Source organism: Salvelinus alpinus, chromosome 16 (genome assembly GCF_045679555.1).
Source record: "Salvelinus alpinus chromosome 16, SLU_Salpinus.1, whole genome shotgun sequence".
NCBI lineage: Eukaryota > Metazoa > Chordata > Actinopteri > Salmoniformes > Salmonidae > Salvelinus > Salvelinus alpinus.
The window spans coordinates 19,202,793-19,222,389 of NC_092101.1; the positions used below are offsets into that span (position 1 = coordinate 19,202,793).

The following is a 19,597-nucleotide window of genomic DNA, read 5'->3' on the forward strand; positions in this document are numbered from 1 at the left end:
TCCATTTTCCACAGATAGGGAGGATAGGTTGGGTAGCTCCCCTGGGCCGTAGCTCATACTGCCTGAGCTGAGTTCCCTCTGGAGTTGCTTCTTCCGTGCACTCTTTCCTGCCTTTTGGGTTATCACAATTGGCACCTCATTTCTTGTATTTTGCAGAAAGAAGGGGACTTTCCTGTTACCGTCAGTCCCCACCCCCTCACCACATCTCTCTTACTCCCCCTCCCTTTCTCAGCAGTGGCTCACCTCACCTTGTTCCCATGGCAATGTGGAGCTCAGGCAATCCTAATATCTGAGACCTAGTGAAGAGTGCATGAAATCCCTGTGTAAAACCGGTTCTGCCTGCTGAGACAAAAGATTGACATACAGAACGCTGGCTGGAGGAGTAACAAATAACTTACCTGTTATGCCATTCATCTCACAACAAAAACACTTTTAGAATGATTCATCTATGTCTATTGACACTTGTGAGTTATGAAATATTACTTTGGTATAGCAAAAGTATGAGTAACTTACTCCACAAGTCTGAAAGGATGTTTATACATCCCTGACAGATGAGGAAGGGACTTTTTCCATTCACTTCATACATTTAACATTCTCATGGGACTGTGGCAGACTGAGTGAGGGATGAAGCTCAGTCGAAACTTTATCTGCAGTGAGGTAGTCCATGTCACTCAAGGCGCATTCCATTGACTGAGAGGTGTTTTCACCAAGCTACATACCCTGCATATTCTACCCGAACACGTACTGTAGTAGACTTAAACAAGGATCTGCTTATGTTTGAGACAAACTGTTATTGAAACCGGGAAATACTCTGCTGTGCTTCAACGAAACGTTCATACAGTTAAACAAAATATTATAGGAACACGGGGAGAATGGATCACGCGCAACGAAAGTCTGATGTATTTGCTTTACATGGGGTGTGACACATTGAAGGTAAATCATTTTGATAAAAATAAATACTACTTATTTGTTTTTAATAACTTCTTTGTTTGTTCATGACCGACATTTTCATGGTTTTCTGGCGGAAAAGTCCCCTAATTGTGATTTAATTACCATTAATAAAAAAGGCTATCAAAAAGTCGAGTAAAATGATTCTGTCAGCCATTTGTGTTCTTGACACTAATTTGTCTTTCAATGGTATAAAGAACCAGTAAAATGTGTCGGTGCAATTATTGGACATTATGCAATGATCACGTTTTTGATTCTGAAAAAAAATACACACTGCTCGGGGAATGTATGCTGTGCTTTGTCTGCCAACATCAAAATACCTACTTTAAAAACATAGGCTAATTCTAAAAAAAACTTTGTGAGAAGTACAGTATTGCTAAGCATGAGATGTATATTATACTAATTTATAAACAATTCTACCTTTGAGTGAGTTCGACATGGCGTGCTGGAAATGGTGCCGTCGGACCTGGGTTTGTTGCCTGGACGATGAAGAGAGGAGAACCATTGCTATTGACAAGGAGATTCAGAGGATTCTCCGACAGCAGAAGAACAGAGAACGCAAAGAAATCAAAGTTCTTTTACTCGGTCAGTAGCTCCATCTTCTGTCTTCCGACTTGAAATGCATTAGGCTATGTTTAGTATAGCCTACACACATTTAGTTTTTTCTTCCTTCACTCTTGGGCTTAATAACTTATTTTTATTGAATAGCAACAGACAAAAATCCATATGGAATATAAGCCGTCTGAAAGTGTCCAGAATGGGCAATGACTGACTTTTCACCCATTTAAACCAACAATGAGAACAACAAAATGATGCATTCAACAACAAAAACAAATATCTTTGAGAAAGATGCAAAGCCATTTATTATTTCATGACACCTGGACTGGGAGTGTAACATTTAGCAGGTGAGGAATAAATGAGGTATACACCTCTCTAAGTCTAGGGCCTATTTTCTGCCATTACTAAGGAAAGACAAATATGTTAAGCATGTGTTGACATGTTAACATTTGAAGAATGAGATAGATGGGGTCATGAAATACTGTACAAAATAGCCTACTCCGTCAAATAAAAACTCAATAATTTGACGAAAGGGAAATAAAAGGGGGTATGAGGCACAATAAGAGGCACTCTGATCTAAAAAAAAAGATCTGAATGCGCCAGTGCAGTGATTGGGGGCATTGCACTATGTAGGGTGCCGTCTTTCGAATGGGACGTTAAACGGGTGACCTGACGCTCTGTGGTCACTAAAAGATCCCATAGCACTTATCGTAAGAGTAGGGGTGTTGACCCCGGTGTCCTGGCTAAATTCCCAGCTGGCCCTCAGAAGCGGGGAGCCCAGCCAACAGCGAGTTTCAGTAGTCCAGACAGGAGATGACAAGAGCCCGGATTAGGACCTGTGCCGCTTCCTGTGTGAGGTAGGGTCATACCTTACGGATGTTGTAGAGCATGAACCTGCAGGAGCGAGTCACTGCTTTGATGTTTGCAGAGAATAACAGGGTGTTGTCCAGGGTCACGCCAAGGTTCTTTGCACTCTGGGAGGGTGACACTGTGGAGTTGCCAACCGTGATGGAGTCTCCTCCCGTGGGAGGAGGGCAGCTCTGAGGTTGAGCTTAAGGTGAATGATTGATTTAATTTATTTGACAGTTTGTAAAATCCAAACATAAGGGCGCTCCAGCAGGTGACGCCTCCACATACAATTTAAGAAAATCTTCAAGGATAACACAATAAAGCTTAACAGATTATTTCCATTGTGGTGGTGGGCTGACATCCAAGCTGAGATATCTGCCAGACACGCAGAGATGTGTGTCACCCCCTGGGTGTCAGAAGGGGGAAGCAGAAAAGTAGTTGAGTGTCATCTGCATAGCAATGATAGGAGAGACCATGTGAGGATATGATAGAGCCGAGTGACTTGGTGTATAGAGAGAAGAGGAGAGGGCCTAGAACCGAGCCCTGGGGGACACTAGTAGTGAGAGTGCATGGTGCAGACACAGATCCCCAGCTTCCAATTGGCTCATTCATCCCCCCTCCTCTCGCCTGTAACTACTCCACTGATTGTTGTTGTAAATGAGAATGTGTTCTCAGTCAACTTACCTTGTAAAATAACAGTAAAAAATGGTTAGGTGCAGGACAGGACAAGTCAAATGTGTGTAATAACTGTGTCATAACCAATTAATTACAATAAACTATCCTGCCTATCCTGTCAAACCTGTCAACTTCTTGAAAGTTTCACTTTAAGGTTAACTATGCATTCCTCTGAGGCTTTTACCTGAGGACTGTATCCTCTCATAGTAGGTTTGTCACTAGGCAGATGGCTGGTATCGCTTGAAAGCATGTATGAGGTTTTGATGAGTTGCCGAATGCTCATTGTGTAATGCTGTCTCTGACTCTTCAGCGGATCAACACTTATTGTAACATTGCATTGTTTAATAACATTTTTAAAACATCCTCTGAGAATTGTTCTCCTCTCTGACTCTCCTCTGGGCTATGTGTCCTCAGGCACAGGGGAGAGTGGGAAAACCACCTTCATCAGACAGATGAGGATCATCCATGGAAATGGCTTCTCTGAAGAGGAAAGACGGGACTTCGCCAAGCTCATCTACCAGAACATCTTCACGGCTGTGAAAGCTATGACCCGGGCCATGATCACCCTCAGACTGCCCTATGCCTACCCAGAGAATGAGGTCAGGGTCTGGTGGCATACCGTACATACTGTTCAATCAAACTGACCTTTAACCATTAGTGAAAGGCAACCTCTGTAGCATATATTTACCAAAACAAAACACATTATACACATGTTGTTTCTGTGTTTTTGATTGGAGAGGCTTTCACAGATTTTTCTTTGACGCCTGTGGATCAGACATTAGAGCCAATTAAAGCCCCTCTTTCTGCCTTCAGATGTATGCCAGGTGGATGCAGGATGTGGACACAGTGCAGGTCACCCAGCTGGACCGTGGCTTTGTGGACGCTATCCGCCATCTCTGGGCCGACCCAGGCCTCCGGGTCTGCTACAGCCGCCGCAGCGAGTATCAGTTGCTGGACTCCACAGAGTAGTGAGTACCACCAGTCTCTCTCTCTATCTCTCTCTCTATCTCTCTGTCTTTATCTATGTCTTTATCTCTATCTCTCTCTCTATATCTCTGTCTTTATTTCTATCTCTCTCGCTCTCTGTCTTTATCTCAGTTTTTATCTCTATCTCTCTCTCTCGCTCTCTGTCTTTATCTCTGTCTCCATGGAACATATTTACTAAGCATTTGCCCCAAGTAAAATATTTGCAAAGTTTGCACCTGTTTTTTCAGTAGATGTTTTTTCCTTCCTTGGTAAAATGTAAGTATGTAAATATAAAATGTTATACTTGAATAATCAAAAACAATGAAATATACAACATGGGGACAACCCTTTGTCCCCATTGTACAGCACTGTACATTGTACACTGTCCTTATCAACTGCAAAATCCATAATGTCCATTGGAGGGGGCTAGTTCACAAATAAATACACATCAAGATCTCAGCCTTGTTGAAGCCACAAAACAACCATCTTATCAGGCACCATTCATTTGATTTCATGTTATAAAATACACAGCCACAATGAGGATCGTTTCTCACTTTCTACCCATTCTTGAAAGCTATCCGATAGTAAAGTTTAGTTTCCTTTTAGAATGAATTTACTAATTAAGTTCAAATGTAATACATTTCTACAAAGTCAACAAGTTGACATCAGAGTAGCTAATGCCTCACATTACAGAAAATGAATGGAAACGACTCATTTCAATCACTGCAATACTGCTGGACTGCTATGTGTTCCTCCCGTATCTGTCCATACCTGTCTCGCCCTTGTGTCCTCTCTCTCCTTCTCTCTGCTCTCTCAGTATTTACTCAGCTAGCTCTGCGTCAGTATAGCAGCATAATAAGAAACACGCACATAGTCAGTCAACATCCAATTAATGACAGGGAGTATCAACAAAAGCCATGAAAACAATAATCCCAACACAGTGGTAAAGACTCCATTTCCCTTTGTCTAATTTCCCAGCTCAATTCATTCTGCAAAACTACATTTGTGTTGATTGTTGTTGTATACAGTTCATATTACATGTACCATGTAAAGAACATGATAGATAGAATGAACTTGCTACTGCCATTGTCATTACCACGGGCAATTGAATTATTTCACAATTTTAACATGCTCTCTCGCTCTCTCTTTCTTTCTGTTTTTTTGCTCTCTCTTTTTCCCTCTCTCTCTCTTTCTGTCTTTCTGTCCTTTTCAGTTACATGACCAATCTGGACCGCATATCTGCCCCAAACTACATCCCCACTGCTCAGGACGTGCTGCGGGTACGATTCCCCACCACCGGCATCCATGACTACTCCTTCACCGTAAAGACCATCACACTCAGGTGGCCACACTCTCACTCATATCACACCCAGGACTCACCCAGATTTCAAGGGAACTAATGGAACAGCATTGCTGCTGATTAAATTGTGGACTACATAGAGTTGGGAAATTTAGACAAAAAGTCATATCACTATATATTGACCCATTTTGCTCAATAATGACAAATCCACGATATTTACAGTGCATTTGGAAGGTATTCAGACCCTTTGACTTTGTCCACATTTTGTTACGTTACAGCCTTTTTCTAAGAATGGATTCAACTGTTTTTTCCCCTCATCAATCTACACACAATAAAGGCAAAGCAAAACCAGGTTTTTAGAAATGTTTACAAATGTATAAAAGAATAATAATAATAATAATTCACACTTACATAAGTATTCAGACTCTTTACTCAGTACTTTGTTGAAGCACCTTTGGCAGCGATTACATCCTCGAGTCTTCTTGGGTATGACGCTACAAGCTTGCCACACCAATATTTGGGGAGTTCTTCTCTGCAGATCCTCTCAAGCTTTTGACAGGTTGGATGGGGAGCGTCGCTGCACAGCTATTTTCAGGTCTCTCCAGTGATGTTCAATCGGGTTCAAGTCTGGGCTCTGGCTGAGCCACTCAAAGACATTCAGAGACTTGTCCCGAAGCCACGCCTGCGTTGTCTTGGCTGTATGCTTAGGGTCGTTGTTGTGTTGGAGGGTGAACCTTCACCCCAGTCTGAGGTCCTGAGCCCTCTGGAGCAGGTTTTCATCAAGGATCTCTCTGCACTTTGCTCTGCTCATCTTTCCCTTCGACACTGACTAGTCTCCCTGCCGCTGAAAAACATCCTCACTGCATGATGCTGCCACCACCATGCTTCACCGTAGGGATGGTGGCAGGTTTCCTCCAGACGTGACGCTTGGCATTCAGGTCAAAGAGTTCACTCTTGGTTTCATCAGACCAGATAATCTCCTAACTGGCTGTCATATGCCTTTTACTGAGGAGTGGCTTCCGTCTGGCCACTCTACCATAAAGGTCTGATTGGTGGAGTGCTGCAGAGATGGTTGTCCTTCTGGAAGGTTCCCCCATCTCCACAGAGAAACTCTGGAGCACTGTCAGAGTGACCGTCGGGTTCTTTGTCACCTCCCTGACCAAGGCCTTTCCCCCCCAATTGCTCAGTTTGGCCGGGCGGCCAGCTCTGGAAGAGTCTTGGTGGTTCCAAACTCCCATTTAAGAAAGAGGGAGGCCACTGTGTTCTTGGGGACCTTCAATGCTGGAGCCATTTTTTGGTACCCTTCCCCAGATCTTCCTCGACACAATCGTCTCGGAGCTCTACGAACAATTCCTTCGACCTCATGGCTTGGTTTTTGCTCTGACTGTGGGTCAACTGTGGGACCTTATATAGATAGGTTTGTGCCTTTCCAAATCATGTCCAATCAATTGAATTTACCACAGCTGGACTCCAATCAAGTTGTAGAAACATCTCAAGGATGATCAATGGAAACAGGATGCACCTGATCTCAATTTCGAGTCTCAGAGAAAAGAGTCTGAATACGTATGTACATAAAAGGAGGTCTGAATACTTTCCAAATGCACTGTATATACACTGCTCAAAAAAATAAAGGGAACACTTAAACAACACAATGTAACTCCAAGTCAATCACACTTCTGTGAAATCAAACTGTCCACTTAGGAAGCAACACTGATTGACAATAAATTTCACATGCTGTTGTGCAAATGGAATAGACAAAAGGTGGAAATTATAGGCAATTAGCAAGACACCCCCAATAAAGGAGTGGTTCTGCAGGTGGTGACCACAGACCACTTCTCAGTTCCTATGCTACAAATGTGCATGTGTCAGCATATGGTCTCACAAGGGGTCTGAGGAGTCAGGCTACCTCTGGCGAGCACATGGAGGGCTGTGCGGCCCCACAAAGAAATGCCACCCCACACCATGACTGACCCACCGCCAAACCGGTCATGCTGGAGGATGTTGCAGGCAGCAGAACGTTCTCCACGGCGTCTCCAGACTCTGTCACGTCTGTCACATGTGCGCATGTGCTCAGTGTGAACCTGCTTTCATCTGTGAAGAGCACAGGGCGCCAGTGGCGAATTTGCCAATCTTGGTGTTCTCTGGCAAATGCCAAACGTCCTGCACAGTGTTGGGCTGTAAGCACAACCCCCACCTGTGGACGTCGGGCCCTCATACCACCCTCATGGAGTCTGTTTCTGACCGTTTGAGCAGACACATGCACATTTGTGGCCTGCTGGAGGTCATTTTGCAGGGCTCTGGCAGTGCTCCTCCTTGCACAAAGGCGGAGGTAGCGGTCCTGCTGCTGGGTTGTTGCCCTCCTACGGCCTCCTCCACGTCTCCTGATGTACTGGCCTGTCTCCTGGTAGCGCCTCCATGCTCTGGACACTACGCTGACAGACACAGCAAACCTTCTTGCCACAGCTCGCATTGATGTGCCATCCTGGATGAGCTGCACTACCTGAGCCACTTGTGTGGGTTGTAGACTCCGTCTCATGCTACCACTAGAGTGAAAGCACCGCCAGCATTCAAAAGTGACCAAAACATCAGCCAGGAAGCATAGGAACTGAGAAGTGGTCTGTGGTCACCACCTGCAGAACCACCCCTTTATTGGGGGTGTCTTGCTAATTGCCTATAATTTCCACCTTTTGTCTATTCCATTTGCACAACAGCATGTGAAATTTATTGTCAATCAGTGTTGCTTCCTAAGTGGACAGTTTGATTTCACAGAAGTGTGATTGACTTGGAGTTACATTGTGTTGTTTAAGTGTTCCCTTTATTTTTTTGAGCAGTGTATTTTTTTTTACTGCACAGTTACTTTCCATTAGTGGCAGGGCTCTAGACTTACTTCTTCCAGTGCCATTAAGAAGTAAGAAAATAAAGAAGTTTAATATTTTATCTAACATGTTAAGGGAATTCATGGTTGATATTCTGTGCAACATGTCAAAATAGCATCCAGAATGATGCATTTTTGTGCATATTGGCCTTTAGGCTATAGCCTATTCTACATAATTAACCTGAGGAAGTGGAAACTCAAAACACCTTAGCTAAATAGCTAATTCTGAATATGATATTGTTATTAGATAGTCATGTAATTGATTAAGCTTTTATAGGCTACTTGATCTATTCAATACCGAAAATGCAACATACTCCGTTTGTAAAGTGCTATAATTTCCTCAATATTGAGAGTTGAGAAATAATTGTTATACTCACAGAAAGCGGAGTTTCCCCTCTATTTAACTACATTTACTGTAGTTGTTTTAAAAAATGTTGTTTTCCCCCGCAACTACATTTAAATGTTGCTCAACAGTCATATATTCATGTGCTTGTCAGAATGCATCTCTCTCTTCACTCTGTGAGCAAAGGTGGGAGTGGAACTGAGAGCCAGCATCGGCAGATAGGAATAGGGCAGATACTTTCATTGCAGGAAGCACATTAATGTACATTACTGTTGACCAAATAATGGTTTTGAGAACCCAAAAATCTGCACGAACATTGTATTGCCTAGTCACGAAAATTACCACATAAGCAAAATTGCTTCAGTAAGAGGAGGGCAGTGTCGGTGCCGGTCATTCTTCAGTGTATCGTCCCAGCTCTAGGAGTAGACTATAGGCTTGCTTACAGAGATATTGTCTGACTCGACTCTTGGCTGCTTTGGGCACGGTGTAATTACAATCACATACAATCACAATTGGCATTATACAGAAAACTTCCTGAGAACTCACTCATTTATTTTTGTGCTTTTGAACATGTCCATGCAATTGTTTCTTAAGAGACCTTTGTATTATTAACATGAATGTTCCAGCTATGTTCAGGTGTGGCGTTTTTCTCCTCCTCTGTTGTGAAAGGTTGGACTGTAATTTGTTTCTGTAATCGGGCAGGCAGGATACAGTGGGATAGAAATGGTGAGGTATCAATTACGGCCTTTTTTAGAGCCAAATGCTCTGTGAGGCTCATTTGCATGGGGACTTGGAAACTGAACCAGGTTTGATGTGTGACAGCAGGAGAGAGAAGAGAGGAGTCTGGGTATACACCGGGGGATATGACAGCCTCTCTCACAGTGTTAGCTACACCTCTATAGAGTACAGACACTCCTAGCTCATTAACAACTCTGACCAGCTGCCTTGCCAAGACAAGGCCCCTGCCATGCGTGGCATCACAAACACCTTATTGATTAAAGGGCACAACAGTGTGTGTGTGTGTGTGTGTGTGTGTGTGTGTGTGTGTGTGTGTGTGTGTGTGTGTGTGTGTGTGTGTGTGTGTGTGTGTGTGTGTGTGTGTGTGTGTGTGTGTGTGTGTGTGTGTGTGTGTGTTAAAATATGCTCTAATATGTGTTTTATCATTTTCTCTCTCTCTCCGGGTAGGATTGTGGATGTGGGTGGACAGAAGTCAGAGAGGAGAAAGTGGATCCATTGTTTTCAGGATGTGACGTCCCTCATTTTCCTGGCTTCCCTCAGCGAGTACGACCAGGTCCTGGAGGAGAGAGAGACTGATGTGAGCACCTGTCTGTCTGTCTATCTATCTGTCGGGCTGGCTGGCTGGCTTGTCTGTCTGGCTTGTCTGGCTGGCCTGTCTGTCTTGCCTGTCTGTCTGTCTTTCTGTCTGTCAAGTCAGTCAAACAGTCAGTCAGTTTATCTGTTTGTCCTCTGTGTCGTCCTTGGCCTTCAATGTAAGTCAAGATTCTCTCCAGAGTTTTTCCTGGCCATGGCCAACAGGTCTTACTGTTGCCTATCAAAACCTGCTGCCTTACCGCAATCTCTTCAAACCTCCGTCCTGACCGCAATCTCTTCAACCCTCCCTCCTGACCGCAATCTCTTCAACTCTCCCTCCTGACCGCAATCTCTTCAACCCTCCCTCCTGACCGCAATCTCTTCAACCCTCCCTCATGACCGCAATCTCTTCAACCCTCCCTCCTGACCGCAATCTCTTCAACCCTCCGCCCTGACCGCAATCTCTCCAAACTCCCTCCTGACCGCAATCTCTTCAACCCTCCCTCCTGACCGCAATCTCTTCAACCCTCCCTCCTGAACGCAATCTCTTCAACCCTCCGTCCTGACCGCAATCTCTTCAACCCTCCCTCCTGACCAAGGCTCACTAAGCCGCTTATCTTTCCTGGACACTTTTTAGTCTCCCTCTAAATTCATCAACCTCCCCCTTCACTCCCTCTCCCCTTCTCTCCCTCCCCTCTCCCCCTCATTCCCCCTCCCCCCCAGCAGAAGCGTATGGATGAGAGCTTGGCTTTGTTCTACACCACCATCCACTCCCCCTGGTTCCTCAACACCTCCATCATCCTCTTTCTCAACAAGACAGATATCCTGGCTGACAAGATCCAGGCATCCGACCTGCAGAAGTACTTTCCAGGGTTCACAGGTAGCTCCACACACACACACACACACACACACACACACACACACACACACACACACACACACACACACACACACACACACACACACACACACACACACACACACACACACACACACACACACACACACACTCTCACAAAAACTCTTTCACACACACACATACACACTCACACACACACTCTCACAAACACTCACTCACTCTCTCACACACACACACACACACACACACACACACACACACACACACACACACACACACACACACACACACACACACACACACACACACACACACACACACACACTCTCTCACAAACACTCTCTCTCACACACACTCACACACACACACACACACACACACACACTCTCACAAAAACTCTTTCACACACACACATACACACTCACACACACACTCTCACAAACACTCAATCACTCACTCTCACACACACACACACACACACACACACACACACACACACACACACACACACACACACACACACACACACACACACACACATCCCCTCACATTGAGCTGGTAGATAATAGGCAGTGTGATGATGGATGTAAACCTATCGAGCCATATTCTTTGGTGTTTCATTTTTCTTTCTAAAACCATTAGAGATGTAGCTAACTGTTGCTTCTGGTTGGAATAACAAAGACCTCATTTTAGAAAGTAATTTCAAACCTAGTGAGGTTTCCATTTCTTAGGGTGAGTTCTCACATGAATACATAACCATGCTGGCTATAGCAAAACCAGTAAACATAATGTTTTTTGAGTACCATTTATTCTTGTTTCAGCAAACGTTGAATGTGTGATTGATTTCATGTTACTTCAGGTGTATGTCGTGGGTACATAGTTTACTAACACTGTGCCTACACTGATGTGGAAGGAAGGTATCAGAGCCTCTCTAGAGCTTCCCCACCTACCTACACATCAGCTCCGCGCACCCCGTCTCCCCCGGCCTGTTGCTCATGGCAACCATAAATACCCTGCTCTTTGCATCACTAAGCTATCACTCCAGGCATCTGTGGCGGGGGGTTGGGGAGACATTGTTCTTTCCTTCATAAAGTCTGAAATTATTAGTATAGATTCATTCATATTGGCCGTTCGATGAACAGTTGCCATTTAAACGTTTTGCTAAATGGTAACATTGTGTGATGGCTGCAATACTACATGAAAATCATTCAATATGTTCGATCCATTGCTTGTCATTTTTGTTTCTAATGGCCTCCCATTTTTCTCTACCATATTCTCATATCTCCTGACCTTTTCTCTCCCTTCTCTCACTCTCCTCCTTTGCTGTGGTTGTCTCCATCTCTTTCCTGTCCCTTGTCCTCCTCACCCCACACATGAAGGAAAGCGACGTGATGCTCAGGATGCTATGAAGTACATCCAGAAGATGTATGAGCAGCAGGCTCACAGCCGGGACAAGAAGGAAGATAGCAAGACGCTGTACCCCCACTTCACCTGCGCCACCGACACCAACAACATCCGCAAAGTGTTCAGTGACGTCAAGGACACGGTGCTCCTCAAGTCTCTCATGGAGTTTGGGGTGATCTGAGGGCCTGGGGACCCGCCTACCAATGGGGCCACACTCAACCAACAACCACTCAGGGCAGAAGAGGCTCTCCCTCCGTCCCTCCCTTGCTCAGTTTTCTCCTCTCTCTCAATCTCAGCTCCAGTGGGGATGCTTTCTGGCCAAACCTTCTTATTGCAGGAAGGAATCTCTACCTGGAGAGCAGAACAGAATGGAGTGACTCTTATGACTCCTGTATCACGAACATGTTTTACACACACACACACACTCTGGTTGTTATTTTATAATGTTGTGTGTAAGGGCTTGGAGATGTAGTGGCTCTACCAGTGATGGAAACTGGACTAGAGATGTCATGAAGTGCTGTGTCTCCATTATGTGAGTGATGACTTTAGCTGGTGGAGAGGAGAACTCTATAGCCCCTCTATATCCCTACCACAACCCTGTTGATAGAAAATGCCTCTGCTCTAGAGATCACTACAGAAGATTCCACTCTATCTGTGTGTTGAATTAACACTACTGTACACATGCGTTGTAGCCATTACATAACCAGTTCACACCTATGAGAAGTAGCCACCACTGAAGGCTTGTGTAACATTTTGTGTTTGGTTGGTCTTTTAATTGGTTTGCTTGGTTGACACCCGTATATTTTGCCGCTGGGTCTCAGGTGTGAGATGTGATGCAGGCGAGAAATGTGGGAGTTGAGGCGTTTACTACAGCTGTGATCGATAAGGTGTCAGAAATCACTTGATGTCATAACGGGTTCCCCTGATACAGTATGTTATGGAATGCAATGCTGTACTGTACACTGTTAGGATTCTTGGTTTGGTTTTTGGTGGATGCTTTTGTTTAGTCTCTTCCCCTAATGTGCCTGCCTTATGACCAGTCACTACCTGCTATACATTGAGTTCATATGGGAACAACAACGCCGGTGAATGTATACATTAACTAACAAATGAGAGTGCTTAAGAGCAGCAGCCAAGTACAGGGTTATTACTAGCTGGCATGCATGCTGCTGTTAAAGCTGAAATGTAATAAAAGATCTCATTAAATTCCTAGGACCCTGTTAGGACTGCTATTAGGTGGCTCAGAGAGGCCAGTTAAAACGAACGCCTGGCATCGCGGGTGGTTCAAGTCTTGCCACTGTCTGATAGCTCTAAAAATCAACATGCAGTTATGATGTGAATGTTTGTAGGCTTTAGGCTACGGTAGGGCTTTGATTTGAGCAGTGGAGTTTTTTGGGCTTCGCTGCAGAGTGGCATCAAAGGTTACACAGCAAAACAAGGATTTAATCATTGTGTCAAGACTATCAACAACAACTCATTATTCATAGTTGGCTTGCCCTTTTACTCTGGTCCCCTATCAATATTTATGTTCCGTCAATATTTAGTTTAGCAGGCTCAGGCTGTGCTCAACTTGTTTCATGTTCAGTAGCATTTTATATTGGATTCTATATTGGTTTAATTTAAGCGATATGGCCTCTATAAATATGAGTGAGTGGAGCAGGATGGAGTCTGTCAGATAATACAGGCGATAATATTCTGACCTGTGTGCGTCACTAAAGCAGATGATGAGTGTGTCAGTGGAAAAGGACTTCAAAGTCAGATTAAAACCTCTTCCATTAAATTGAAGTCAGTAATTACAAATTGCAGGCATGGATCATACAATATGCATCGAATTTATTAAGGTTTGAGAAGATTGCTTTGCTGCAGTGTGAAGAATGTGTTTGTTTTTTACTCAAATTTTTGGGGGGTAAAGGACTATATATATAAATATAATATATATATATATATTTCCTTGTAGAACTGAACATAGGCTCTGCTACCTGATGTGAGGAATTATTAATTGTATTCAGCTTATTTTGTTATATTAGACCACCTCATTAACAGCTAGTGTGACAGGAGGTGATGCACTGTATATATTACAGACTAACATTGGGAGAACTCTTATTTGGTGCAAATATTTTGTATAGATTTGGGAGGAATTTGGGGAAATATTTTCTAATTGAAGTTATGTTTTGAAAAATATTCTGTTTATGTTGTGTGTTTATGTTTTTCTTCAGGCTATGGTACTTATTGGAAATATACACTTGTGTAAACGTGTGTAGTGCTGCATAGCTTGTCTTGTTGATATACTCTAGCTTCCTGTCTCTCAGCACTCCAAGGAAGAGTGGCTTAGCTTGCCTTGCTTTGGCTGCTGTTTTCATCCTCTGTTCTTCAAATAGTCATATAGGATCTTTAACCTGCTGTTTATCATTTCAATAAACCCCTGTGTGTGCTTATAGAGAACCAGAGAACCTGCAAGGACAGGAGTGTGGGTCAACAAACAGACAGTTGACTTTGGCAAAAGAACTCAGGACCTCAGCCATGAAAGCCAGCTTGTCTGTTAGTAGATTTCATGAAGGAGGAAATTAGCACTTGTTTTTATATATTTTACGGCACACACTGATTGTAACCGTATCTTATGTTCTTCAATGTCCCATTGTTATTATCTGCTTCTCTCGATGGTTGCTTACGTACTGCAATAGTGCAAGTCTGCCACTAAAACAAAAAGTCCCCACGGATGGAAAGTCTTATGACTACTTATGTAACGCGTATCAGAGTTCTGATTTGTTATTGTAACACCACTATACAATGTCACAACAATACCATGGTAAATATGCCTGGGGCACAGACACAGTATCTATGTACACACATAACCAAATAATGTATCACTATATACAGTGTACTCGGAAAGTATTCAGACCACTTGACTTTTTCCACATTTTGCTACGTTACAGCCTTATTCTAAAATGTATCAAATAAACAATGTCTCTCATCAAGCTACACAAAGTACCCCATAATGACAAAGTGAAAACAGGTTTTTAGAAATGTTTGCAAAAAATAAATACAAAAATAACAGAAATACCTTATTTACGTAAGTATTCAGACCCTTTGCTCTAGGACTCGAAATTGAGCTCAGATGCATCCTGTTTCCATTGATCATCCTTGAGATGTTTCTACAACTTGATTGGAGTCCACCTGGGGTAAATTCAATTAATTAGACATGATTTGGAAAGGCACAAACCTGTCTTATAAGGTCCCATAGTTGACAGTGCATGTCAGAGCAAAAACCAAGCCATGAGGTCGAAGGAATTGTCCGTAGAGATCCGAGACAGGATTGTGTTGAGGCACAGATCTGGTGAAGGGTACCACAACATTTCTGCAGCATTGAAGGTCCTCAAGAACATAGTGGCCTCCATCATTCTTAAATGGAAGAAGTTTGGAACCAGCAAGACTCTTCTTAGAGCTGACCGCCCAGCCAAACTGAGCAATCGGGAGAAGGGCCTTGGTCAGGGAGGTGACCAAGAACCCAATGGTCACTCTGACAGCGCTCCAGAGTTCCTCTGTGGAGATGGGAGAACCTTTCAGAAGGACAACCATCTCTACAGCACTCCACCAATCAGAACTTTATGGTGGCCAGACGGAAGCCACTCCTCAGTAAAAGGCACATGACAGCCAGCTTGGAGTTTGCCAGAAGACACCTAAAGACTCTCAGACAATGAGGAACAAGATTTTCTGGTATGATGAAACCAAGAGTGAACTCTTTGGCCTGAATGCCAAGCGTCACATCTGGAGGAAACCTGGCACCATCCTTACGGTGAAGCATGGTTGTGGCAGCATCATGCTGTGGGGATGTTTTTCAGCGGCAGGGAGACTAGTCAGGGTTGAGGGAAAGATGAACGGAGTAAAGTACACAGAGATCCTTGATGAAAACCTGCTCCAGAGGGCTTAGGACCTCAGAATGGGGTGAAGGTTCACCCTCCAACACAACAACGACCCTAAGCACACAGCCAAGACGACACAGGAGTGGCTTCAGGACAAGTTTCTGAATGTCCTTGAGTGACCCAGCCCGAGCCCGGACTTGAATCGGATCGAACATCTCTGGAGAGACCTGAAAATAGCTGTGCAGCGACGCTCCCCATACAACCTGACAGAGCTTGAGAGGATCTGCAGAGAAAAATTGGAGAAACTCCCCAGATACAGGTGTGCAAGCTTGTAGCGTTTTTTTAAATAATTTTTTTGCTTATGTCATTATGGGGTATTGTGTGTAGATTAAGGAGGGAAAAACACGATTTAATACATTTTAGAATAAGGCTGTAATGTAATAAAATGTGGAAAAAGTCAAGGGGTATGAAAACTTTCCGAATGCACTGTATTCACATAAGCACATCAGAATCAAAATACGTGAAACACACACACTCCGGCTGGTGATGGCACTGTTACAGTATTGCAGGGAATGTAGGCGTGTGACGCAATGTCCCTGGTGACTGCCATTCTTACTCAGACAAGTTGACATTCTTTCTCACGGCTGGGTGCCCGTTGTGTGTGTATGTCATCTTCCCAGAGAGTGGCAGCGTGTGTGTGTGTGTGTGTGTGTGTGTGTGTGTGTGTGTGTGTGTGTGTGTGTGTGTGTGTGTGTGTGTGTGTGTGTGTGTGTGTGTGTGTGTGTGTGTGTGTGTGTGTGTGTGTGTGTGTGTGTGTGTGTGTGTGTGTGTGTGTGTGTGTGTGTGTGTGTCATCCTTAGAGAGAGCGACAGGCCTATGGCAACCCTGATGCCTCAGTCTCACAGCCCTATCAACACCAGAGAGGTCTCGTTACATCGTCACAGCACTCAAGCCCTGACACATTGCATAGGCTCTCACTCTCAGCCCTCACTCAACATTATAAGGTTTTTCTTCCAGGTTTATTCAATTAAATCAATCTTTCATTTTCATTTTCTAAACTTTGGATTCCAAAAACACATTCACTTTTTTCCAGCATTCAGTCAGGATATTAAGATTGACTAAATGTTGTCAGAAAGCTTCTGCTTTGTTAGTACAATGTGTTTTTAGTTTTATGCAGCATTCAGAACTTTAACAGAGAACCGTTCCTGTTGAATTTGTTCAGAATTAGATTTGTTTATTGACTCCTTTGTTTGAAAGATGTGTGTAATTATTTCTTTGGACGTTTATATATCTCCTGCAGTTCTGCATGCAAATTAATTTCCTATTTTAAAAAACGGTATTAGTTAATCTTTCATACATTGTGTCACGTTCTGACCATAGTTCTTGTGTGTTTTCCTTGTTTTATTGTTGGTCAGGACGTGAGCTGGGTGGGCATTCTATGTTTTGTGTTTCTATGTGGGGATTGTCAATTGGCCTGATGTGGTTCTCAATCAGAGGCAGGTGTTTGTCATTGTCTCTGATTGGGAACCATATTAAGGTAGCCTGTTTTGTGTTTGGATTTGTGGGTGGTTGTCTTCTGTCTTTGTGTTCTCTGCACCAGATAGGACTGTTTTCGGTTTGCCACGTTTGTTATTTTGTATTTTTGTAAGTGTTCACGGTTTCGTCTATTAAACATGTTGAGCACTGGCTACGCTGCGTGTTGGTCCGATCCCTGCTACACCTCCTCTTCTCGTGAAGAGGAGGAAGGCTGCCGTTACACATTGCCAATAGTAACACTGACTTGAGCTCAATTTTGGTATAATCATGGCTGCCTGTGCTTTGGTGATTTAAAGAGATTGATTTGTCTACTGCTGTAATGCAAGCTAGAGTGGGATTGATAAATGTGGGGGATGTGATAGCAGGTGGGATACACACAGCTATCCAAACTAATAAAGATGGATCTGTTTATTCAAACCTCTCACTGACACACATATACGCACATTCGTCTTCTCCTGAAATACCACTGCTATATTGATCAATCCCTCTTGGAGCCAGAACACACACCATGACACATCCATCTCCTGGCTCCCCTGTTTGTTGATAAAGGACTTGTGTCAGGACTACCCTCATGTTTTTCATCCCCAGCTGCACACAACGCGCTTCTAGAACACAGGTAGCCTTTGTGATGTCTTGTGGAGGTGGAGGAGATGAGGCCGTAGCTCTGGCTGTTTGAGGTCTGGCTGTTTGCTGTGTGTGCGTGCGTGTGTGCGTGCGTGCGTGCGTGCGTGCGTGCGTGCGTGCGTGCGTGCGTGCGTGTTGCTAAGGACTGGACTAGCTGATAAGAAACAGTCAAAGCCTCCCATTTTCATTAATGTCCCTCAATGCAGATACACACCAGGTGCAACAGCTCTGAGGAATGAACACATACACAATACTCACACACACACACGCATAGACACACATATGGAATTACTATATCAATAACAGATCAATCAGCTTGATGAACATTCATCTCCAAGAAAACAATATATCCTTTTGAATATTCTTCTTGCTTATTTTTTATAGTTTTTATTGTTTCCTTTCACTATATAACAGTGCAATTGAATTACATTTATCACTAAACAATAACTTGGCAGACATTAATATACAGTACCAGTCAAAAGCCAGGACACACACAGCCACTCATTTGAATGGGTAGGTGTGTCCAAACCCCCGACCGGCACCGCACGTACAATAAAGAAGATAGAAAATGAAACTGCCTTATAATTTGTTGTTACTCTGTCCTATCTTAAACATACAATCTCTAAGCTGGAGATATCTCCAAAAGTCTTGTTTCTGTAAATTATACTTGTTGGACCTTAGGTAAATGAGTTTTCTTGATCTCGACAACTAATGTCCTTTATCCCCTTTCTATACCAATCTTTCCAGAAAACCTTTTCCCCCCTATTTTCAATTTAGGGTTGTTCCATAATGAAGCAGAGCTTGTCAGGAAAGGTGAATATTTCAGATTTCTCACAATAATTGTTTGGGGCATTATTGGATTCTGCAGTCCCACCTTTTGTTGACTCAAATAATCTGATGCTCCAAATGGGGCATTAACGTCTTCCTCCATGTCCACCCAAATTGGCCTATTAGAGTTCTCAGTAAAGAGAGAGCCTATTTGGGCAGCTACAAAGGCTTCTTGATATAATTGCATGTTAGGGAGCTTTAATCCTCCCTTCTCAGTCGTTGCGTGGCATCTCGCTAGTTTCATTAACCTCTCTTGGGCACGTGAGACGGTAGCGTCCCACCTCTTCAACAGCCAGTGAAACTGCTGGGCGCCAAATTCAAATACAGAAATACTCATTATAAAAATTCAGAAAACAAAACATATTTTACATAGGTTTAAAGATTAACTTCTTGTGAATCCAACCACGGTGTCAGATTTAAAAAATGCTTTACGGCGATTTGAGAACATAGTCCACTAGACAAATCATTACAAACAGTAGCCAGCCAAGTAGAACAGTTACACATGTCAGAAATAGAGATAAAATGAATCCCTTACCTTTGATGATCTTCATATGGTTGCACTCAGCAGACATTAATTTACTCAATAAATGTTCCTTTTGTTCGATAAAGTCTCTTTATATCCAAAAACCTCCATTTTGTTTGCGCGTTTTCTTCAGTAGTC

General features: G+C 43.4%; 1 protein-coding gene across 3 annotated transcripts; it reads left to right on the forward strand.

The window, feature by feature from the left end:
* The first annotated feature begins 459 nt into the window (after positions 1-459).
* LOC139541049 (guanine nucleotide-binding protein subunit alpha-14-like) lies at positions 460-14,805 on the forward strand. 3 transcript variants are annotated; one of them, XM_071345222.1, is made up of 8 exons: positions 460-933; positions 1,380-1,533; positions 3,445-3,629; positions 3,844-3,998; positions 5,210-5,338; positions 9,700-9,829; positions 10,549-10,705; positions 12,064-14,805. In XM_071345222.1, exons 1-8 carry the CDS (start codon positions 898-900, stop codon positions 12,267-12,269), a joined length of 1,152 nt encoding a protein of 383 aa, XP_071201323.1. In that variant the 5' UTR covers positions 460-897; the 3' UTR covers positions 12,270-14,805. The 3 variants fall into 3 exon arrangements, with proteins under 3 accessions (XP_071201323.1, XP_071201325.1, XP_071201324.1); XM_071345224.1 differs by having other exon boundaries at positions 462-933; positions 1,376-1,533; XM_071345223.1 differs by having other exon boundaries at positions 467-933; positions 10,552-10,705.
* Positions 14,806-19,597: the final 4,792 nt, after the last annotated feature.

Coding starts and splice junctions, on each gene's coding strand:
- LOC139541049 (XM_071345222.1), top strand. CDS start 898: ATGTATTTGCTTTACATGGGGTGTGACACATTGAAG. Junction 934..1,379: donor TGGGGTGTGACACATTGAAG/GTAAATCATTTT, acceptor CCTTTGAGTGAG/TTCGACATGGCGTGCTGGAA. Junction 3,999..5,209: donor TTGCTGGACTCCACAGAGTA/GTGAGTACCACC, acceptor TGTCCTTTTCAG/TTACATGACCAATCTGGACC.